Raw genomic sequence first — 20821 nt, 5'->3', positions numbered from 1 at the left:
CCCTTTAAGTCTATAAAAAGTTTGCAATAAAAATTTAGCAATAAAAGCCCCACTTCTATTCCATAGGCTGGGATCCGCTGTCACGACTTCCGCCGAAGTCGGTTCCTCTCCTTGTTCGGGCGGCATTCGGCGGTCGACGTCACCGGTCTACTAGCCATCGCCGATCCACCTTTAATTTTCCATTTGTTTTGTATTTTTTTCCAACACACCTGGTTTACATTTCCCTCATTACTTGTCATGTATTTAACCCTCTGGTCCCCCCATGTCTGTGTGTGAAACTGTTTGTTGTAAGTGCTTGTGCACATTTTGACTGGTGTGCAACAGGTTTTGTACCCATATTTTGTAATTCTGGATGCGGTTGGTTTTGATAATTAAACTGCTCCGGTTATTACCCAGCTCTGCTCTCCTGCGTCTGACTTCCCTGCCACCAGTTACGCACCCCTTACATCCGCACTGTGCAGCTGTTGCAAGAGAGCATTTTTCACTGGCTGACTGTCCACTGGTTTCAAAAACAATGATTGATAGGCAGTTTAAACGTCTTGAATTCAACAATTATTGGGTTCAAATACACATTTAGATGTGTGAAAAGCCATCCACAACAACCACAATCCGTAAGGCGCAAATAGCTAAATGAGAGAGCAGCAGTGTGATTCACATCAATATGCTATGTAGATATCAATAATAAGTGATATCCGTATTGCCGTAGACTACACCATCGCTGTCCTTCTTACGTCCAAGCATTTATTCAAGTTGGATAATCTTTGGATACCAACAGCAGTCGTACAATTCGAAGACATAGCTTGGACTGTAGCCTACAAAAGCATATTCCTACTCTTTTCCCGCGATCCATCAAACCCATTTGGTGTCTCGTCATAGTTGTTTATGATTTCTGGTCAGACTCGCTCAGGTGGAAAAAACTTACATTTGCGCCCTTTTTCAATGTTGATTTGAATGTCATTGAGAAAAAAGAGAAGCGTCAAAGATTTCTTTCGCAACCTCCTTTCTGAATTTAAAAGTAATCCTCTAAGTAATCATCTAGTTTTTCAAAAGTATCTGTATTTGGTTCCAATATTTTTGCTGGTAATGTAACGGATTACTGTTACCGTTTTTTGTAATCCCTTACATGTAACGGATGTAATCGTTACTCTCCAACCCTGCATACCCGTCGTGCATTATTGCCTATTTCTAGTATGTTTATTGATCAGGAAAAGCATGCAGCTACTTGCTGTATAACTCTGATGATAGAGCAAAATGTGGAATAATCGTGACTGTGTTTTTCTGACTATGCACTTCAAGAGGTGATGATATTAAAACCAAATAGTTCTAAAATGTATTTAACGATCCCCTTGAAAACAGCAAGTAGTTGCCAATGGTTTTAGCGGAGCTGGAGTTATCCTTGCCCCCCAGCAGTCACATCGAACGCTCTACACCATATTGATAACGATCTATAATAACCCCCCGAGTTGATGCGGGGAAGTGTCCATATTGCTGAACTCAGCATGCATACAGTACACAGCAGAACATGATTATCACATGAAACAATCAGACTATTATTCTATCATTTCACCCCTTTCCAGTAAAGATAATGAATACAAATATTAGACATTGGGTTCCTCCACACATCAGTTAATTAAAAGACATGGCCAGCATTGTTGACATCCAAAATCAGTCGAGTATTTTCAGAATGGTCTGCTCGTTGAAATGTAGGTTGCATATACCCTATACAATGCCATATGTGGACCAAGGCTTTACAGGTGGGATACAAGCGTAATATTATGGTTTTGATTGACTGTTTGACTTCCAATTGCAGCGCAGATTGTGGTTGCTGTGAATGCAACTGATTGGAAGGAAATCTGTGGAGGGCGTGGAGCTGAGATTACAGATTCCCTCTAGCCCCCCAACACCAACCTAACCGCCACCACCTACCCATCCCAACCCGAGGATGAAAGAAAGAGACCAAATATTCTATAGCGAGCAGATCATTGGATGGGCGTTCATAAAGACCAATAGTTCAGCCTGCATCAGCCGCGAGACGAAATCTATATTTGCCAAATTGTGGGACAGCAACAACATAAACATATTGACGGATCATGATTTAATTAGTGCCATAAAGCTTTCTACCTGGGACCATGGAATATTCTTTGTCACGAACCTCAGACGCGATTGCTGATATCATGGACAATTGAGGTGCTTCGTTGCATGATATAGTAATGTTTTAATGAGTGAGCTGTCGTGGGTGGGATTGTCCTGCAGAAGATCAAAGTGTAGGATACTAGGTTTCTGGATTCGGGCACTCACACAGGGAGGCCTGATGGAAGCTGCGACACATTTGGATATGACACAGTAAACTTCGAGTAAAGGATAGTTATGAATGCGCGAATGAAAATGTGTCGATATATAGCAATAATAGAATAATAATGGATGTTTTTTGTAATGTGGTGCATAGCATAGTGACTAAGCTTGAGATGTAAAGAGAAGCCTGCAGGATTTTGATATCGGAGCTGACTATATATTTCGCTGCTTTACTGGAAACGTAAACATCCGGATTATCTTTGATCTTTGACTTAATATAACGGTGAGAGTAGTTAACCGAAGACTAGTTACTATCGCTCTTATGCTTTTGGCGTGGGGGAATTCAACAACACAGGACTAATGCCTTCTCTTCCTTCAATTTAAACTGAGAATTACGTTTTAATCTTAAAAAGAGGGCAAGTAGTGTGAGTTTGGGTTTTGCGCTCCTCAGGAATCCTGTGTGTTGTGTGATTGGCCAACATCAACATGCCAACCTCACGCTCCGGTGCCACCTCGGTGGAATACTGGGTCGATGGCTCGCGCCGAGATGTCTCCATGGATGAATTTTACACCATGGGCCCAGAACTGGGAAGGTAGAGTACTGTAGTCTGTGCCTTTATTGACTCCAATGCATACAGTAAATACCACCAGCATCATGACCTTCATAAGGGGTTGTTTCTGGTCATGTACTGTAGAAAAACATATCAGTGGAATTTCATCAAATGGGATGTAGTATTTCATTACATTATGGCTGTAGCTAAAGTGTACATTTTGAATTACCATGTTTACAATTTCAGTATTTATCTACTGTGTATATCACATGGATTAGGTTTGATACTCTGACAGGACAGACAGAATACATATTTTAGACCAGTTCAGTAAAAGGAATCAATTGCATGCATAGTTCAGCACCATGGACAGCTCCTCCTGTTAACGAGTGACAATTTCTCTCCACATCATCTCACCTCATAAGTAGCCTACTAATATGATGCCAAGACACAATCAACATGATCTTCACTCAGTCAGAGGAGTAAACAGCCCACTGTATTTGCTATGGATATGGCCTCTCATTGTAATGGGGGCAACACATGGCTTAGCACTGGACAACAGTAAAACATGAAGGGATTAGTGCAAGTATGGAGGAAACAGGCGTTACGGACCATTTTCAGAGGCTTTATATGGAATCTCCCACTACCTCTAACCCCTCCACTCCCCTCCCCTCCATCCACATGAGTCTGGCTTAAGTACACTCTTACATCACATCCAGATTGACAATGTCAACATGTCAATATTTGTCACTTGGGGTGGGTGTCAGTGGTCTGTTGAAGTTTGGGGGTCTGACTGACAGATGGAGTGGCAATTGGAGCCCTTCTGGGTATTCATGTGTTTGATGAAGATATTTGTCAGTAGGCGTAAACAACGATATCCCACCATGTCCATGGTCCTGACTCAAAACACTGGCTCACTGTAATTGCTAATTCACACTATAGGGGAAAAAATGATCCATGCCAAGCAGATCTGTACTGGGCTGGCCTGGTTACACATCCGCTGTAGTTGCTGGGACAGTGTGTGAGAGAATAGCTGAAACATCACACTGCAGTTAGGGTTGGCCATATCATGTGAATCAGGTGTAGTATTTCCATTGGATATACCGTGGAACAGGTGAATGCCTCAGAATGCAGCACCAATGCGCCTGTGCCTTTTATATTAAACCTAATTTCTCTTCTCCTCCCCTGCAACTGCTTCTCTTCTCCTCACCTGCAACTGCTTCTCTTCTCCTCACCTGCAACTGCGTGTATAATGGACAGGCACCCATTTTTGTCACTTTGGGTGTTCTGTGTGAGACTGAAGGGAGAGGTCTCACTGTCAGTGGTGTAACAAACTGTATATCAAGCTTTCAAAAAGCTGTCCGTACGTCCCTTTATAGGACTCAAACGCATAACACGAGATCTAAATCAAATGATATGGTCATTACTTATTAAAGTAGGCCACTGTTTGCTAGAATTAGCAGTAACAATTGAACACCAGCAGCGCATATTGAGTCAGATACGGACGTTTACTGAATTAATCATCTGTGATCGACATTTGAGGATCTATCTACAGTCGGTAGATCGATTGTAAACAATAGGCCAGTTCAGCCACTGGTACCTGCGTCATGCACGTAAACATACACAATTTACTCTCAGCGTCCCCCAGCCTCCCCATATAAGGGTGTGCACAGTTGTTAGGGGTCTACTTTTTGAGGAGAGTTGTCCTGGTTGCCAAGGAGACCCTACAGCTATGAGAGTGGTGTCGAGAGGGCTGGGGGATGATTATGCCTGGATTGTATTAGCACTAGCAGGACTGCTGGAGAAACAGGGAATCATTTCCTAAGCAGGGCAAACGCTTAGTGCCCCCATAGGGATACTACTGAGGGGAAGTCCCAGATTAGATAGCTGCTGGCTGCTGCCCGAACCCCCACTGTGTGGTTTTATTCTGACCGCCCTCTTAATAACGACCTAGTTCAGTTTTACACAATACACATCCGATTCTAATTGACCAAAATACCAGTTTTGCTGACGGTACTGAATAGTAATGATTGTACACATGTACATATTGATAGCTCACTTGATGATGGTATACCGGCGTCGAAGGGATTAGTAAATCCCGAGAAATACTATTTCTTCAAAGGCTCAATTGAATTTGAACACACATTGATAAAAAAGACATCTTTCAATGTTGAGATATGCCAAAATACAGATATGAAACGGTGGGACTCTACTGATGAACGTATATTTCATATAGACAGAGCACCAAAACACACAACCATCTGTATGTGTGAGGTCATATAGACTGTTCAAGTGAAGCAAGATACAGGTGGTGCTCCAGTTGTCCTAGGCAACCCACAGCTCAGCTGCTGCTGTGTCTGCTGCTGCAACTGCTTTCCTTAGTTCGAAATAATAAAGATATACATTGGGCCAGGGCATTATCTCTAGATTTCCAAGTAGATTGAAAAGCAACAGACAACACGAGACAGCCCAATCACGTATTAACAGATTACCCACGGTTTCAGCTCGTACTTAGTGCTACCCCTCTGCCCTCTCATGTAATCGTGTCATGGCTTTGAAATGCTTTCTTTTCCTGCATGTTTTCCTCTACAACGGGTTTTATTTAGCACTGTTAGCAATAAGCACGTAGATGGATTCTGTCTCTAATGGTTCACAGTGGAGTTGTTATTGTAATGGTTGAGATGGATGTCAGCTTTTGATCGTTACGTTGATGAGCAAATGACATTATACTTACAATCAAATAATGATTCATAAGCAGTTCATGAGTCGAACTGGAGATAAAATGCTGAATCATTGCACTATGGAGAGAACCATATAATCATAGTCGTTGACGTTGACTGATTTATCTTCTTCCAAGGGGGGCCACGTCAGTGGTGTTTCGCACTGAGGAGAAGAAGACACAGAAGCCCTATGCTGCAAAGGTCCTCAAGAAGACTGTGAGTCCATCGGCCATTTTATAGTTATACTGACAGTATCATAATGGGGCTCTCATTCTCATTCTTTCCATTTCAGATCGATAAGAAAATAGTGCGGACTGAAATTGGTGTTCTGCTGCGACTTTCCCACCCGAATATTGTAAGAGTTCACTTTATTTTATCCAAGACACCACTTCTAAACATTAAAATGTTATCTTTTCTCAGACCATGATGGATATGAACAATAGTGGTGACTTGTAGGATACTAGCAACTTCAATGTTTTTGATGTTGTATTGTTAAAAAATTTTTTTTTTAAGTTTCTAAGAATGGGAATTAAATTAACATTAATGGTGACCTCTTTAGTAACATGAATGTTTTTTATTATGTCTTTGTCAACATTTTGGGGAGTTCTCAATCTCATCTTCCCCTCTACCTGTGGTTTTGGACCTCAGATCCGCCTGAAGGAGATCTTTGAGACAGAGACAGACATCGCCCTCATCTTGGAGCTGGTGACTGGAGGGGAACTCTTTGACAGGTGCCTACGCCCAAAATATACCACCCTTACGACACCGTCTCAACCCCATATCCCTGCTGAAATTGGTTTCACTTCGGCGGGGCCAGAGGTGGAATCAGTGGCCTCACTCAGTCCCCCCGTTCCATTTGCCTGCTTTGTCATTAGCAGCAATTTATGACACAGGCGTTATTGAGATGTAGAGCATAAAAGGAATAGAAAATTACATTTGTAATGGCCCTCACCAACACTGTTGCCAGGAAACCGATTAGAAGACTGTGGTTGGAGCAAATCCCCCACCCATCTGTAAAACTCATCATGAATATTCAATATGAGTCAGTGTTTCTCTATTGTTTAATTGTTTTGGTATAATAGCCTAATTCAATTGTCTGTTCATCTCGTTATCCTCCTATCACCTTATAGGTTTAGGAATGTTTGACAGTAACAAGTACCTACTATTAGGTCTGTGACGATACCAGTATCGCAATATTTCTTCCATGGCAAAAATGAAAACACAAAGCAGACTATTTGGTCCTTTAATAAATGTGAGTCTGGATGACAACATAATTATGTTTGTTCCCAACATTAGGGCTGTTTTCCTAAATAAATTCAACTCGTTTCGTGTTTTGTTTCCTTGCCACAATACTAACGAGTATCGCGATACTGGTATCGTCCTTGCCCTATTATTTTCCCTCACTACAGCTGAGGGACCACTCTCTTCCAAAGTGGGGTATTTCAACTCTGTGTAACGTTTTGACTGTGTTTGACCGTTAGTCTCTTTCTGCCCTTTTAGGATCGTGGAGAGAGGGTACTACAGTGAGAGAGATGCTGCCCATGTCATCAAGCAGATTCTGGAGGCGGTGGCGGTAAGATATGTGATTGAATGGCCACTGATGGGCTATTGAGTAGAAATGTGCCTTATTTCACCAAATGCTTTGGAATTTGCAAAGAATTCTGAGATGCACAGCACCCCTCTATGCAGAGAAGAGAGAGTAGAGATGCTGTTGCTGCTATGTGTTTTGTCTTTCACTATGGTTGCATCATCTTAACACTTATTTGTCTTAACACTGCATTGTTGGTTAATAAGGGCTCGTAAGTAAGCATTTCACTGTGAGGTCTACAGCTGTTGTATTTGGCGCATGTGACAAATACAATTTGATTTGATCTACAGTAGCTTCAGTAGGAAACAGGTCAACATGGAGTGTTGTCATTTTGATAAAGCTTGTTAAATTGAGACAGGTCTCTTATCCGTACTTTGCATAGGGAAATGCACATACTTTTAGGCTTAATATTCAATTTGTTTCAGGTTTGGTCTTATCTGTGTCCAGTCACTGCACATACTTCTAAAGTCATAATCACATTTTTAGCATAAAGTTCAATATGCTTCAGATTTCATATTTCCAGGGAGCTAGTATGTGCAGTCAGTCACTGCGCTCTGTTGCAGTCAGCGCCGAGCCTTGTTTCAGGCAGAATGATATCTCCCAAAAATAGAGGATGATTATTATTTAGTCAGTGGAAAATGTCACTAAACATTGTTTTGGGACTTGGCAATGGCACCAATGAATGTTAACCAGAAGATTAGTGTGAGCCTTTATTTAGAAATACAAATGTATTGTAATCCCAGAATACAAGCAGCTAAGGGCTTGGCTGGACACACACACACACAAGGTGGTAGATGTGGGTCAGATGTGGCATCGGTCTCAGCTAGAGGAATGACGGATGTGTGTGTGAACGTCCTTGTGTTTGAGTGACTGTGTGTGTGTATCCGTGCGTATGTGCGTTTGGTGAGCTGCAAGTGTGAAATAATCCTCTCAGAGAGCCATAGCATTTTTTTTCACAGCACTCTTAATCTTCTGACCAAGAGAGGCAGCAGGCAGCAGGGAACAGGGATGTGGGCTGCCTGTTATGTAACAGTGCTAGCGAGTGTGTGCCTGTGTGACAATGAACCAAGCCGCTACTGTACGGCCCATATGGTCACTGCTTTTGTTTTCTAAATAAGGATGTGACAAGTGGAGATTTTTTAAAATTTAAACAGCATTTATTTATCGGTTTTCCCACTGGAATTGTATGCATTTTTCTTATCGTTCTATGTGAATTCACAATGTAAAATATGGTCCTACTGCGTCCTATTGCATATGACCACTAGGGAGCAATGGCGTTCTTTCTACTCGACAACAGAGCTCACCTTGTAGATACACACAGCGAGGCGTGGCTTAACGTGGCCACGCCGAGTAGGGTACAGCCGTAGGGTACTCCCGTTACTCCCATGTAATTAGCCTAACTTAACGTGGCCACGCCGAGTAGGGTAGAGCCGTAGGGTACTCCCGTTACTCCCATGTAATTTGCCTAACTTTGGTGTCATCCTAAGATAACTAGTGACGCTTTTTTTGTCGTTTCAAGAAACGTTTTCAGCAGCCTCATGTGTCGTTATTAACACACTTGGCAGTCACAACAATAAATTATTTGCATGATACTTATTCTGCCACTCTAATTTGTTACCCGACCTGCTAACACTGACAGTAAAGCTGCCGCATTATACTTATGTCACTGTTTGTTTACCATTAGCGTTTTCGCCGGTTAGCTGGCTGGCTAGCGAGAGAAGTTCATCTCGATCTAATTCGCTAGTCTTAGATATGTCGCGTAACTACTTCTCTTCTTTGCCTGCCCTTTGAACGGTCTCTAGGTACTTGGAAAAGTTTAATCTTGTTGGCTTGCCTATACAATGCCTTCAGAAAGTATTTAGACCCCTAGACTTTTTCCACATTTTGTTATGTTACAGCCTTATTCTAAAATTGATTAAATAAAAAAAATGCCTCATCAATCTATACACAATACCTCTTAATGACAAAGCGAAAATATGTTTTTATACATTTTTGCAAAAAACAAAAATACCACATTTACATAAGTATTCAGACCCTTTGCTATGAGCTCAGGTGCATCCTGTTTCCATTGATCATCCTTGAGATGTTTCTACAACTTGATTGGAGTCCACCTGTGGTAAATTCAATTGATTGGACATGATTTGGAAAGGCACACACCTGTCTATATAAGGTCCCACAATTGACAGTGCATTTCAGAGGAAAAACCAAGCCATGAGGTCGAAGGAATTGTCCGTAGAGCTCCGAGACACAGTGGCCTCCATTATTCTTAAATGGAAGAAGTTTGGAACCCCCAAGACTCTTCCTAGAGCTGGCCGCATGGCCAAACTGAGCAATCAGGGGAAAAGGGTCTTGGTCAGGGAGGTGACCAAGAACCCGATGGTTACTCTGACAGAGCTCTAGAGTTCCTCTATGGAGATGGGAGAACCTTCCAGAAGGACAACCATCTCTGCAGCACTCCACCAATCAGGCCTTTATGGTAGAGTGAAGCCACTCCTCAGTAAAAGGCACATGACAGCCCACTTGGAGTTTGCCAAAAGCACCTAAAGACTCTCAGACCATGAGAAACAAGATTCTCTGGTCTGATGAAACCAAGATTGAACTCTTTGGCCTGAATGCCAGGCGTTAAGTCTGGAGGAAACCTGGCACCATCCCTACTGTGAAGCACGGTGGTGGCAGAATAATTCGGTGGTGATGTTTTTCAGTGGCAGGGACTGGGAGACTAGTCAGGATCGAGGCAAAGATGAACGGAGCAAAGTACAGTGAGATCCTTGATAAAATTAAATGCTATTAAAAAAATTAAATGCTATTTATGCCTCTGTAACTTTCTGACTCATCATTATTCCCAGTCATTATCTGTAATCATGGTAGCATCCACATGAATGTAGACACCCAAAGTCAGTAAACTACTTGCTAGTTATCAATAAAATGTGGTATGTTTGTCATTGTAGTGAAATACTCCTTCTATGGAGGTTTTCGTATTGATATAGAACTAGACAAAAACAGCAATGCTTCTCCAATGGGACCTTAAACATGCTTTAAGGCACCTGTATTTATTTGTTTATACCATAAAGAGCTTTCTGAAAAATTGCTGGGGAAAAAATCGAAGTCATTGCGAAAGAGGACCAGAACCTATGATATGAATAATCAAGGACTTGTGACTATACGGTTTTATCCGGTGTCATCATTAGACCTGGGCTTCAGAGGTTTTTGATCCAGCCCCGAACCTTTTGGAGGTAAAAAGGTCAGATATGAGTTTCCGTGACCACACATCACTTGCGCTATATGCAGTATTAAAAAACATGTTTTACTGACAAATTTGAATGACTAAAATAAACAATACTGCGCTAGGCAGGAGCACGCACTGCAAGAAGCCCCTGGAGTGACACCGTGCCTGCTGTGATTGTTCGATCTTTCACAATGCATTGGACTGCTCACGTCCCTTGACCCCTACAGCACCGGTTATACGTCAATGTCATCACTCAGCATAACGCCTTTCACTCAGTCAGAGTCTGCAGCATAGAACAGAGCAAATATAGATATTCAGAACTTACAAGCAGCCCTTAGCTGCTTGTATTCTGGGATTACAATACATTTGTATTTCTAAGAGTGGCAAAAAAGCTAGCAGGTTGAGCAAGTTGTGGCAGCAATGAATGAGGTGGAGGGCAGAAAAGCCAGAAAGTCAAAATGCAGCAGAAGTAGAGTTAGCCACAGGTTTGTAGCTAACTAGCTAGTCTCTCCCAACATAAAGGTAATAAGCTAGCACTAGCGCTCAGCATTCTTAAGCTATTGGGTGTCAGAGTTATTTAATTGTATATAGTGAATGGGCAAGCAAAGAATGTTGATACAAGTCATGATATTAGGACAAGTGTTTATTTCCAGCAAGTGTATTTGATGGGTTTCGTGTCTGTAGCTAGCTTGTCTAGCTGAGACCGAAGATATGTTTTGGGACTTCTGATAGTGTGGACTGAAGCTGAACTTTACTACAACGTTATATTTAACCCCGTTTAAAGTTAGCAATGTTGAGGTGGTAGAACTGACAAAATTAAAATAATCATATAGGTCGTATAACCTATTCCATTCTACAGGTAAACATGCATAGCTCATGTCTGTTATTTCTATATAGGCTATGTAACTATTTGTAAAAAAAAACAGCCTTTTATTCACTTTGGGAAATTATTTAATTGAGCTTTTTATTTTTATTACTCTTTTTATTCACTTAGCTAATTACTTTTTCTGTTGTTGCATCGTCGAAAGGTGAACTTGCAGGTACGCATTTCATTGCACTGTATATCATGTGTATATGACGAAGAAACAGACTTGAACTTAGAAGGGAAGGGCAGCCATAAAGAGAGGGGAAAAGAAGGCCAGCTTTGTGGTTAGACTGAAGGTGAACAAAACAGTGAAAAATACATAGGCCCTTAAGTTATCCTCAAATGTTATGTAATCTAAACATCTGAAATTACATGGTAGAACTGACCAAATGAAATGAAAAACCTGAAACCAACTATAAATTGTAGAAATTCATATACAAATATTGAAAGCATTTAATGAGACAACTAAAAGATGTGCAACATGAAAATATTGTCTAATTTACATTGTGTAATTTATTGACGGTCCCTAACTTGCCCCAGAGACAGGCTATCCGATGTCAAAGTCAGGTCGCACACCAGCCAGCTGAAGCTAATTGGTGAAATAATTTGGCTAACTCTTCCCACCTGCGAACACACACACACACACACACATTAAATCACAACCCTGAAACCAACTCGCTTTTAATTTCAATCATAGCCGCTAGCCTTTCTTAATGAACCAAATCTGAAATGAGGCCAGATCAGGACGTGTAGTCGCCCTTTAAAACGAACTAATGACATGTTGCACCCCTTACCTTGCTAGCTTTCAGATGAGCAAAGGAGGACAGATGAGAACAGCAGTCCAGTGGAGCACTTACAACAGCAGCAGCCAGGGGCAAATGGTAGGGAAAAGGATGATTTAGGTGACCCAGACACAGGTCCAAAACAAGTTAAGCTACCCCAGTATCCCCTCGACCGTTTTGGATTGAAAAACTAGACGCACACTAGACACGACACAGAAACAGCAAAAGATGAGTAAATGATGGAGAGGGAAACCAGACAAGACACATAGACAGCAACAGAAGAATAGGATATGATGGAGAGAGACACCAGAAGAACAGAACAGGCCATAACAGAAAAGGATAGACAAAGGAGACAGTAACAAACAAGAACCTGAGACAGCAACAGACAAGACACAGAGAAAGTGACCATTGAGGGCAGATGGAAAGAGAACAGAAGTGGATTGAGCACACAGAAGAATGTCACACTTCATGCTTCTCTATAGGTTTTAATTCAGTTTTATTTGCACAAAATATAAGAGCTGAAATACAGAAAGATACATTTAAAACATGGTTTACAAATCATTTGCAGGTGAGGTGAAAAATCCTGTGAAATTACTATTAAAAACAATTGTTTACTTTTACCCCCATGCTGGCTTTGGACTAAGCCCCCCAATGTCTTCAAATCCTAGAAACGCCCCTGGTTCTATCTACAAATGTATGGTTTTGAGATAGAGTATTTTTGAAGTCTCAGATCTCAGAACTGCTTTGCGATGTCTTCCGCTTTCATGACTCAAAAAGTACATCACCTTACATCAAAAATATTTTATTGACAACCCAGCATTTTGATTGACAACCCAGCATTTTGATTGACAACCCAGCATTGTGTGATTGGATTGCAGATAGAACATTGTAGCACCCAGTTCAAACACCACTCATACTGTCTTTCAGATTGTTTTCCCTTCAGTGCTCCAATCTCATAGTTCAGAATGTTGACATTTATGATTGCTGAGTGTATATGCTACCGCATGTATACATCATACCTGCCACGAAACAATCTTATGATGAAGCTGCACAGAACCAATACAGTTTATTGCTTCATATTGTGTAATGACATGATTTCTTTATTTGGCGTTTAACCTCTGTGCATGGGGCATTCTGTGGGGTTATAGAGCAGAGTTAATAGGTTTTGAGTCATAAACACCTATGCAGGGGCATTTTTAATGACAGCAAGCAGAGATAGAGGCCCAGCACTTTTTAATTACCGCCTATAAATCAATTTTCAATTTCATACATGTTTTTCTGTAGATGAAATAGGCCAATTTAATTAATACTCCATGAAACCATGCAGGCATAAGTGACATAAGTGAGAACTCAGTTGGGGTCTCAACTTACTGTTGAGCGTTAGAATAGTAGAATACCTGTAGAAGGTGGAAGTTCGAATTTTGTTTGTGCATCAGCTATTTTTCTCTAATGTCAGTCACTGACAGTCATTCAATTAGCCATGTCAGCTAACAATTTTTAGATTGGCAAATAGACTAGCCAGCTATCTAAACTTGTAGTAATCATGGGCAAATACCGACTGGTCACACAGTACACGTGCCCAGGGGCCCTGACCTCCAGGGGGCCCCCATTGATTTTGTTAGTCACTCTCACTCAGATATCATGGCATAAGTCATGGCAAAATGTGTAGAATTGCTGGAAATTTGCTTTAAAACTGAAAAATGTATTTCCACCATGACAAAATGGCTAGAATTGCAGGAAATGCACTTTAAAACGTCAATTTCTCTCCCCTACGTCAAGGGGGGGGGGGCACTAAAATGTTTTGCCCGTGCGGTGGGGGAGTAGAGCCAGCCCTGACTAACCATGGCATTTTCCCCTCACATCTTTCAAAATGAGCCAACATAGAGAGGTGAACCCCCCCCCATCTTTCTGTGCATGCTGTATCTAGCAGCCTGCTCCCACTCAGTTTTTTTCTCATCTCATTAAAAAAACGACATCTGTCAAAAGCCCCGGTACACAAACTTAATAAACCATCGACACCGCCATGACTCATTCGCACACTTTGGGCCCTCCCCAGCCATCCCAGCCCGGCTAGCGCACAGCGGCGCAGATTGTCAAATTTACAACCTTTCTCCCAGGCAGACAGAGAGCCAGAACATCTCAGGGGAGATGGGTTCAAAAGGTTCTGCATGGAGGCCCATCAAAAGCCAGCCTGACAGGGGAGTGAAGAGTTTTCCATTAGAACTAATAGCAGTCAGGCTGGGCACTTACTGCCCATTCCAGCTACAGTAGCTGATGTCAGACTTGAGGCTTAACCACAGGCTTTCTCGGAGACGTCGCTGGTTAATTTGCCGGAATGAGTCTGGGCGTTCACAGCCGGGAAGGGAAGCGTGCAGTAATGACGAGAGCGTGGCGCCGCGTGGGTGTTGTTAGCCGCCCCGGTAGGCCTCAGCGGAGACTCACGGTGGAAACCGGGCTATATTTTGACTAGGTCATTATATGTGTCCTCCCGGGACCTCTGTGTGTGGCTGATGAGGCCCAGTGGCATAGGTTACTAGAGAGGTCCTGACCTTATTACAATCATGTTGAGACCAGTGGTGGAAAAAGTACCCAATTGTCATACTTGAGTAAGAATAAAGATACCTTAATAGAAAATGAAAGTCACTCAGTAAAATACTACTTGAGTAAAAGTCTGAAAGTATTTGGTTTTAAAAGTACATGTAATTGCTCAAATATAGTTAAGTATCAAAAGTAAATGTATAAACCATTTCAAATTCCTTATATTAAGCAAACCAGACGACACAATTTTCTTGTTTTTTTAATTCACAGATAGCCAAGGGCACACTCCAACACTCAGACATCATTTACAAACTAAGCATGTATGTTTAGTGAGTCCGCCAGATCAGAGGCAGTAGGGATGACCAGGGATATTCTCTTGATAAGTGAGTGAATGGAATATTTTCCTGTCCTGCTAAGCATTCAACATTTTAGTACTTTTGGGTGTCAGGGAAAATGTGTGGAGTAAAAAAGACATTATTTTATTTAGGAATGTAGTAAAGTAGAAGTAAAAGTTGTCAAAAATATAAATAGTAAAGTAAAGATACCCCAAAAATGGCATAATTAGTACTTTAAAGTTGGAGCTGTCCGTCTTCTCTTTAGGTACGCCTCTGTCATGGGGGTTCAACATAAGGAACTAAAGCCTAATTCAATCATCAACAAATGAAGAGACCTGTCAGGGTCAACACTGCAGAGAGCTACATCTAAATAACGGACAACCTTAGTTCTACCTGAAGTGCAAGTCCAAGGAAATGTGTAATCCAATGGAAAATAATTCAAGTCAATAAATTCATTAATAATAATCAGGGTTGGGGAGTAGCGGATTACATGTAATCCAATACGTGTAAGGGATTACAAAGTAAAATGTTAACTGTAATCCGTTACGTTACCAGCAAAAATATTGTAATCAGATTACAGATACTTTTGAAAAACTAGATGATTACTTCAAATTCAGAAAGGAGGTTTGCTAAATCGGCTTTTTTACGCTATAGTCCAAGCTATGTCTTCCAATGGTACGACTGCTGTCGGCATCCAAAGATTATCCATCTTGAATAAATGCTTGGCGGTAAGGATGACAGCAGTGTTGTAGTCTACGGTGATACGGATATCGCTTATTATTGATATATCTACATAGCGCATTGATGTAAATAACACTGCTGCTCTCTCATTTAGCTATTAGCGCCTTACGGATTGTGGTTGTTGTGGATGGCTGTTCACAAATCTAAATGTGTATTTCAACCCAATAATGGTTGTATTCTATCAATCATTGCCTATCAATCATTGTTTTTGAAACCAGTGGACAGCCAGTGAAAAATGCGCTCTTGCAACTGCTGCTAATTAGTCTAATGCCTTTTAAGGGGAAAGTAATCGAAAAGTAATAAAAAATTAACTGAATGTAATCAGATTATGTTACTGAGTTTAGGTAATCCAAAACTTACATTACTGATTACAATTTTGGACAGGTAACAGCAACGGATTACATTTAGAAAGTAACCTACCCAACCCTGTTAATAATCCAACAAAAATACTGAAGTTCCAATGGAAACAAATCAAATCAAATTTTATTTGCACATACACATGGTTAGCAGATGTTAATGCGAGTGTAGCGAAATGCTTGTGCTTCTAGTTTCAACCATGCATGAGGGAAATAAGTATTTGACCCCTCTGCAAAACATGATTTAATACTTGGTGGCAAAACCCTTGTGGGCAATCACAGAGGTCAGACGTTTCTTGTAGTTGGCCACCAGGTTTGCACACATCTCAGGAGGGATTTTGTCCCACTCCTCTTTGCAGATCTTCTCCAAGTCATTAAGGTTTCGAGGCTGACGTTTGGCAACTCGAACCTTCAGCTCCCTCCACAGATTTTCTATGGGATTAAGGTCTGGAGACTGGCTAGGCCACTCCAGGACCTTAATGTGCTTCTTCTTGAGCCACTCCTTTGTTGCCTTGGCCGTGTGTTTTGGGTCATTGTCATGCTGGAATACCCATCCACGACCCATTTTCAATGCCCTGGCTAAGGGAAGGAGGTTCTCACCCAAGATTTGACGGTACATAGCCCCATCCATCGTCTCTTTGATGCTGTGAAGTTGTCCTGTCCCCTTAGCAGAAAAACACCCCCAAAGCATAATGTTTCCACCTCCATGTTTGACGGTGGAGATGGTGTTCTTGGGGTCATAGGCAGCATTCCTCCTCCTCCAAACATGGCGAGTTGAGTTGATGCCAAAGAGCTCCATTTTGGTCTCATCTGACCACAACACTTTCACCCAGTTGTCCTCTGAGTCATTCAGATGTTCATTGGCAAACTTCAGACGGGCATGTATATGTGCTTTCTTGAGCAGGGGGACCTTGCAGGCGCTGCAGGATTTCAGTCCTTCACGGCGTAGTGTGTTACCAAATGTTTTCTTGGTGACTATGGTTCCAGCTGCCTTGAGATCATTGGCAAGATCCTCCAGTGTAGTTCAGGGCTGATTCCTCACCATTCTCATGATCATTGCAACTCCACGAGGTGAGATCTTGCATGGAGCCCCAGGCCGAGGGAGATTGACAGTTCTTTTGTGTTTCTTCCATTTGCGAATAATCGCACCAACTGTTGTCACCTTCTCACCAAGCTGTTTGGCGATGGTCTTGTAGCCCATTCCAGTCTTGTGTAGATCTACAATCTTGTCCCTGACATCCTTGGAGAGCTCTTTGGTCTTGGCCATGGTGGAGAGTTTGGAATCTGATTGATTGATTGCTTCTGTGGACAGGTGTCTCTTATATAGGTAACAAACTGAGATTAGGAGCACTCCCTTTAAGAGTGTGCTCCTAATCTCAGCTCGTTACCTGTATAAAAGACACCTGGGAGCCAGAAATCTTTCTGATTGAGAGGGGGTCAAATACTTATTTCCCTCATTAAAATGCAAATCAATTTACATCATTTTTGACATGCGTTTTTCTGGATTTTTTTGTTGTTATTCTGTCTCTCACTGTTCAAATAAACCTACCATTAAAATTATAGACTGATCTTTTCTTTGTCAGTGGGCAAACGTACAAAATCAGCAGGGGATCAAATACTTTTTTCCCTCACTGTATCTAACAAGTAATCTAACAATTTCACAACAACTATCTTATACACACAAGTGTAAAGGAATGAATAAGAATATGTACATAAAAATATATGGATGAGCGATGGCCGAACGGCATAGGCGAGATGCAGTAGATGGTATAGAGTACAGTATATACATATGAGATGAGTAGGGTATGTAAACATTATATAAAGTGGCATTGTTTAAAGTGGCTAGTGATAAATGTATTACATCCAATTTTTTATCATTAAAGTGGCTAAAGATGAGTCAGTATGTTGGCAGCAGTCACTCAATGTTAGTGGTGGCTGTTTAACAGTCTGATGGCCTTGAGATAGAAGCTGTTTCAGTCTATCGGTCCCTGCTTTGATGCACCTGTACTGACCTCGCCTTCTGGATGATAGCGATGTGAACAGGCAGTGGCTCGGGTCGTTGTTCTCCTTGATGATCTTTTTGGCCTTCCTGTGACATCGGGTGGTGTAAGTGTCTTGGAGGGCAGGTAGTTTGCCCCCGGTGATTTGTTGTGCAGACCTCACTACCCTCTGGAGAGCCTTACGGTTGTGGGCGGAGTAGTTGCCGTACCAGGCGGTGATAAAGCCCGACAGGATGCTCTCGATTGTGCATCTTTAAAAGTTTTTGGTGACAAGCCGAATTTCTTCAGCCTCCTGAGGTCGAAGAGGCACTGCTGCGCCACCTTCACCACGCTGTCTGTGTGGGTGGACCATTTCAGTTTGTCTGTGATGTGTACGCCGAGGAACTTAAAACTTTCCACCTTCTCCACTACTGTCCTGTCGATGTGGATAGGGGGCTGCTCCCTCTGCTGTTTCCTGAAGTCCACGATCATCTCCTTTGTTTCGTTGACATTGAGTGTGAAGTTATTTTCCTGACACCACACTCCGAGAGCCCTCACCTCCTCCCTGTAGGCCGTCTCGTCGTTGTTGGTAATCAACCCTACCACTGTCTGCAAACTTGATGATTGAGTTGGAGGCGTACATGGCCACGCAGTCATGGGTGAACAGAGAGTACAGGAGAGGGCTGAGAACGCATCCTTTTCGGGCCCCAGTGTTGAGGATCAGCGGGGTGGAGATGTTGTTTCCTACCCTCACCACTTGGGAGCGGCCTGTCAGGAAGTCCAGGACCCAGTTGCACAGGGCGGGGTCGAGACCCAGGGTCTCGAGCTTAATGACGAGTTTGGAGGGTACTATGGTGTTAAATGCTGAGCTGTAGTTGATGAACACCATTCTCACATAGGTATTCCTCTTGTCCAGATGGGTTAGGGCAGTGTGATTGCATTGTCTGTGGACCTATTGGGGCGGTAAGCAAATTGGAGTGGGTCTAGGATGTCAGGTAGGGTGGAGGTGATATGGTCCTTGACTAGTCTCTCAAAGCACTTCATGATGACAGAAGTGAGTGCTACGGGGCGATAGTCATTTAGCTCAGTTACCTTAGCTTTCTTGGGAACAGGAACAATGGTGGCCCTCTTGAAGCATGTGGGGAGAGCAGACTGGGATAAGGATTGATTGAATATGTCCGTAAACACACCAGCCAGCTACACCCATACCTGCTGCCTTGAAGAGCAACTGCCTTTAAAAGGCAACGATTCCCTTTGAAAACGGACTATGTGGCATCGACATGAGTCAGAAACTGTTATTCTAGTGTCAGAATTGACTACAAAGTGTAAATAGGATCATTTGGGTCATAAAGTCAGTCTCGTCTAAAACTGAGTTTGGAACATCAGTGCGTTGCACCGAGTAAATGAAGGTTGGGTTTTGATTTGACCATTTGCCCAATAACATGGGTTAGTCAGCTGAGGTGATTGCTCTCTATCCAATAGCAGAGACAGTGAGACAAACCTGCCCAGCAGCTCTGACTGTTTACATAATGTAATACAACGCGTCACAATTTTTGGAACTTGAGAAATACTGCCCCGAACACCTTAGTGATGTGTAAAATTAAACATCCTTGGACAAAATGAATGACAGATTTCTTGTTATGGGGATTTTGAGGAAGTGAAATAGGCCGTTTTCAACCAGATAAGTTGTTTATTGCCTTCAGTTGCCTTTATTTAACCTGTATTTAACTAGGCAAGTCAGTTAAGAACAAATTCTCAATGACGGCCTAGGAACAGTGGGTTAAGCTGCCTTGTTCAGGGGAGAAACGACAGATTTGTGCCTCGTCAGCTCGGGGATTCGATCTTACAACCTTTTGGTTACAGGCCCAATGCTCTAACCACTACGCTACCTGCCGCCCATTCAGTTGCTCTTGAACACATTATTTTCATAGTTACACCATTTAAGGGCAATGTTTCCTTTTATTTTCACTTGATGCTTTCATGGTAACGTTACAACACGGCAACCGATCCGGTAGTCAGAGTCGGAACTCTCTTGACTCTTGAGTAATAGGATGGTGAGAGCAGTCATAGAGCCTCTGAGCTACTGCAGCAATGGGCCCCATCTGTTAAGTCAATTTTAGATCAGGGGCTGCTCATTTAGAGTTTCAATTAATCCTGCCAAGTGAAGCCCTGATTGGGCTGTATCCCTCAGGTCTCACAGTGATAAAAGTGGTATCCATGAGTTCATCTGACTCTGGGGAAGTACTGTATATACTTTAAAGGGCTTCACTGCCAAAATCCCAAATTATTTTTAGGCTGCTCTGCTGCCTCTGACATTCTCTCTGTTCTTCAAGTGTCAACGCCTGTACAGATCTGTCATCTAGTCCACACAGTTGTGATCATTGACTTTAACATAAACGGATTTGTTCTTGTGGTAAAAGTGTGCTTAAAATGGACAAACTGTCATGGGACGTTGAGCTTTTTTTGTACTTAACTACCACTGACTGCATATCTAAAGGTGACAGAACTCAATTTCCAGCTTCGTAACTGTGGCAGCTTCTGGGTTGGGGAGCCCTTGGTTACTAGGGCTATGACAATACATAGGCCGGTATTGTATTATTTATTTACAGACCATTATTTTACCAGGTAAGATAACTGAGAACATATTATATTTTACAGCAACGACCTGGGGAAGAGTTACAGGGGCGAGGATTAAGCCAATTGGAAGCTGGGCATGATTAGGTGGCCATGATGGTAAGAAGTCCAGATTGGGAATTTATCCAGGACATCGGGGTTAACACCCCTACTCTTACGATAAGTGTCATGGGATCTTTAGTGAGTCAGGATACCAGTTGTAACATCCCATCCGAAA

The 20821-nt window shown here is 42.2% G+C and overlaps 1 protein-coding gene across 2 annotated transcripts in view; it reads left to right on the top strand.

The window, feature by feature from the left end:
* The first annotated feature begins 1898 nt into the window (after nt 1-1898).
* The window catches only part of LOC106613573 (calcium/calmodulin-dependent protein kinase type IV), a 30972-nt gene continuing 12049 nt past the window's right edge, over nt 1899-20821 (top strand). Inside the window, exons 1-6 of one of the 2 annotated variants that reach the window (XM_014215976.2) lie at nt 1899-2187; nt 2744-2885; nt 5698-5776; nt 5853-5915; nt 6209-6291; nt 7061-7133. In XM_014215976.2, the coding sequence (XP_014071451.1) occupies nt 2779-2885; nt 5698-5776; nt 5853-5915; nt 6209-6291; nt 7061-7133 (405 nt within the window). In that variant the 5' untranslated portion in view covers nt 1899-2187; nt 2744-2778. Of the gene's footprint in view, nt 2886-5697; nt 5777-5852; nt 5916-6208; nt 6292-7060; nt 7134-20821 lie in introns of both variants that reach the window. The other variant, XM_014215975.2, reaches the window with a different exon arrangement.

This window comes from Salmo salar, chromosome ssa10 (assembly GCF_905237065.1).
Source record: "Salmo salar chromosome ssa10, Ssal_v3.1, whole genome shotgun sequence".
Classification (NCBI taxonomy): domain Eukaryota; kingdom Metazoa; phylum Chordata; class Actinopteri; order Salmoniformes; family Salmonidae; genus Salmo; species Salmo salar.
This window is presented reverse-complemented; position numbering and strand designations above follow the sequence as displayed.